Below are 3,660 nucleotides of genomic sequence, written 5' to 3'. Positions count from 1 at the left end.
ATTTGTAATATTAAGTAGTGGAAGGAACATAACCTCTAAGTTCAACCCGTTTTATAAGAAGTAAATTTTGATATAACACAAGATGATAGCGTAATAGAGTAAGACATAACTAATGATAAACACTTGTACTATTAAGTAGTTAAAGGAACACAACCTCTAAATTCAGCCTGCAATGTTGTTTGTGCTTGAGCAGCGACTTAGGATGGTGGGTGGCGCTCTAGCATACTTGAAAGCTCCGCGTCATTCCTCACACGAAGCGGTCGGGTGTTCTCTCCAACTTTGATCATGATGACTCCATCGCTGGTCCACACGTTTTTCTCAGAGTAGTTTCGAATAGCTTCCTTGAGGAGAGCTAGTCTCTCGCGAGTGAGGTCCTCTCTCACAGTTGTTCGCGTGCCCTTCAGCAGTTTTTTCGCCTGGAACACAGCTTTTTTCGAGGCATAGCTTGTGAATTTTACTATGATGGGCCTTGGTGTGGAGCCCATCGGCTTTCCCACTCGATGTGAGCGGTCGATGTTGTTTAGTTGTATATTAACTTTCAGCTTTTTAGCCAGGTCCAGGACCAGTTGGTCCGTGTTTTCATTTCTCTGCTCAGCTATACCGAATATCCTCACATTGTTCCTTCTGCCATACTGTTCAAGTTCTTCACATTTATAATTAAGCGATTCTATCGCCTTGTCTTTCATTTGTAGTTCACATTTTAATTTCTCCACCTCTCCGCACAGATTGTTCCGACATTTGTCAAAGACAAAAGCCCCCGGGAGGCTCCACCAGCCCAGCCCAGCGGGAGGGGAGAGAGAGAGGCTCTCGCCGTTGTGTCTGTCCGTCAGCCCCGTCCTCCTGCTCCCGCCCGCCTGTCGGCCGGCCCACTCATCTGCATCTGTGCATCGGCCTCGCGCAGCGCCGCTTAGCGGAGCGGACGTGTCCCCCCCCCCCCCCCCCTTGCCGTGCCTCTCCTACTAATTATAACGGAGGATTGAGCGCCCCGCATTCTTGGCCGACTTTATTAAATGAGTAGTCGTACTGGAACTCCTTTTTTTTTTCGGTGGAGAAGGATGCAGGGGGTGGAGGCAAAGGATGGAGAGAGTGAGAAAGAGAGAGGGTTGGAAGGAGGCAAAAAAAAAGAGAGTAAGAGAGACAGCGGGAGAGCGCGGGAAATATGAATATTCTTCCTTTTTTTACCCTCCCCCGCGCGCGCGCGTTTCACTTTGCCAGTCCCGAGGGCAACACAGTCGTCGTCGCGCCATTCTTATTTCATGTCTGCAATATCGCTGGCCGAGTGTAGAAAGCAATTACATCCTTGCACCGGAACGGGGAATTAAATTGTACAAGTCTGAACGATGAATCAAAGTACTTGGCTTTGCTTCGCACAGGCAGGCGGTGGCGGCCGGCGCCGCCCGCCCGGGCGCGTGTTCTAAAGTCGAAAAGCCGGCGGTTTATTCTTCCGCTGTTGCCGTCCGCGTGCCGCTCTCCTCCGTACCTCCTCTTCGTTATTATCTCTCCCTTTGTGTCTTTTATGTTGCGTCTCGATATGAGTCTTTTCATTAAGGCGCGCGCCGTCGTCCGGCCGGGGAGAGCTCTGCGCAAGACTGTGTGTCTCTGTGCGCGCCGCGTCGACTCTTCCCCTTTTGTCTCCATGGGAGGGAATAGTGCGAGGCATTGTTTAGTTTTGGGGAGAAACGTTTTATTTTTTTTCCTCGTCCACCAGTCATTCAACAGCACTTTGTGAAAATTGGCGGGAATGCACCCGCAAAACATTCAACATTATTCACACTTTTTTTATTCTTGCACTGAATTCAATTTCACTCCAGTCAGTAGCCATGTTATGGAAGCTATACAAATAACACCATCACAAATAGAAGGCCCAGTGGCCGATGGAGAGCGCCTGGCGGGTAGGCCGGCCGGGCCCTGCGGCGCGCGCCCGCGTCGTGCGGGCCGGCCTACCCGGCGGGGCCGCAGGGGCGCTCCCGCGGGCGAGGCGATAGGGACCTGCGTCGCCAGCGATATTCCAGCAGAGCACGGCCCTCCTGACTCACGACGACAGGGTGTGGTAGTGTAGTTGGGCCGCTATCGAGGGATACACACACACACGAACGGCAACACGAAATGCGCCGACGGTCATACTCGTTGGGGAAGATGCTGTAACTCGGTGTATTGACTCGTGACCGGCGGCCCCTTGCTGCCTCAGCTCGCTGCTGCAGCTTTATGTCGGGTCGGGTGGCCGGGGCACGGCCGGGGCACGGCACGGGCTAATCGCATGATGGCTTCGGATCCATTGCTGCTGCCGCCGCTGCTGCTGCTGGTGCTCCCGCCGGGGGAGCAGCACGCTTACCCCCCTATCCGCCCCTCCTCCTGGGCCCCCAGGACCCCTCCCCACGGGGCCGCCGGGCCGTGCTGGACTGTGCTGACGAGCCCCCACGTGCCCAGCATAGCGGCGCAGGGCGCAGCCGGCAGCGGCGGGGCCACGGCGCGGCTGTTGCTGAAACACACACAGTCATGCTCTCTCACACACACACACAGTCACACACAGACGGTCATACTCACAATACCTCATATAAACATTGCAAAAATCAAAGGATGTATGGATGCATTTTATACATTCAACAGCAGGTCTCGTCCTCCTCCTGGCCTTCTGCTCGGCCGCCCTGGCTCACGGGCTCGTTAGCACCCCCTTCTCTTGCCCCGCCACGCAGAGCGCCCCGGTCGACTGAAGGCTAAGCGGCCCGGCCGGCCGGGGGCAGCCAGGGCAGCAGCGGTATAACGATGGATCTTGATGCAGGGCAGGGCGGGGCGGGGCGGGTGCGGCGGGCAAGGTCATGCAATCAGGGCCGTATCGCCGCACTGCCGCCCTCTAACTACCGGCCGGCCGGCGAGCGCGCCGCCCAGCGCCGCCCAGCGCCGCCCAGCTGGGGGAGGAATAATAAGGGCTCCGAGTGCGTCGCCGCCGCTGCCGCAGTGCTCGGCGTCCTCGATAGGAGCGGCTACGAGACCCTAGCCCGACCATATCGATGTCCATGGTCCAACAAGAGAAACAGCCCGCCCATCACCGTAGTCTAGGGGTGTTGGCTCAAGTGTATACACTAAAACTACTCCTTGGTCAGGTTCACGAGCTAGGTTCACTGGGTGCACACATCTTTCGCCTTTTACAGTCATGCTGTTGTTATTTTTCCTGTATTTTTTAGGGAATACTGTTTAGACTTTTAAGATTGGCTGGTCGTCGGTGGAAAGGTTATTTGCGTGCTTTTGACACGTTTCTCACCTTGCCTTTCTCTCTCGCTCTGTTGCAGACCCTCCCCGCATCGTGATCCGGCCGCGCGACCAGACGGTGCGCGCGGGCGGCACGGCCGCCTTCTACTGCTCGGCCAGCGGCATCCCGCCGCCGTCGCTCAGCTGGAAGAAGAACGACAAGCGCCTGTCCAACTCGCAGAGCCGCTACGCCGTGGAGGCGGGCGGCGGCGTGCTGCGGATCGAGCCGGTGCGCACGGGCCGCGACGACGCGCGCTACGAGTGCTCGGCCGAGAACGGCGTGGGCGACGCGGTCAGCGCCACCGCCTCGCTCACCGTAATAGAAAGTAAGTACAATAAACCAACCTTTAAAAAACAAAACAAATAAAACCTTACAAACATTTGTTTGTCCTTTCGTTAAAAACATTTATTTCA

At 56.0% G+C, this 3,660-nt stretch overlaps 1 protein-coding gene across 6 annotated transcripts in view; it reads left to right on the top strand.

The window, feature by feature from the left end:
* LOC113203803 (tyrosine-protein phosphatase Lar) overlaps positions 1-3,660 on the top strand; it is a 305,315-nt gene that overhangs the window by 268,850 nt on the left and 32,805 nt on the right. For all 6 annotated transcript variants that reach the window (XM_052272868.1, XM_052272870.1, XM_052272867.1 and 3 more), the window contains one exon: positions 3,288-3,572. In XM_052272868.1, the coding sequence (XP_052128828.1) occupies positions 3,288-3,572 (285 nt within the window). The remainder of the gene's footprint in view (positions 1-3,287; positions 3,573-3,660) is intronic.

This window comes from Frankliniella occidentalis, unplaced genomic scaffold (assembly GCF_000697945.3).
Source record: "Frankliniella occidentalis isolate FOCC.00 unplaced genomic scaffold, Focc_3.1 Scaffold227, whole genome shotgun sequence".
NCBI classification, from domain to species: domain Eukaryota; kingdom Metazoa; phylum Arthropoda; class Insecta; order Thysanoptera; family Thripidae; genus Frankliniella; species Frankliniella occidentalis.
This window is presented reverse-complemented; position numbering and strand designations above follow the sequence as displayed.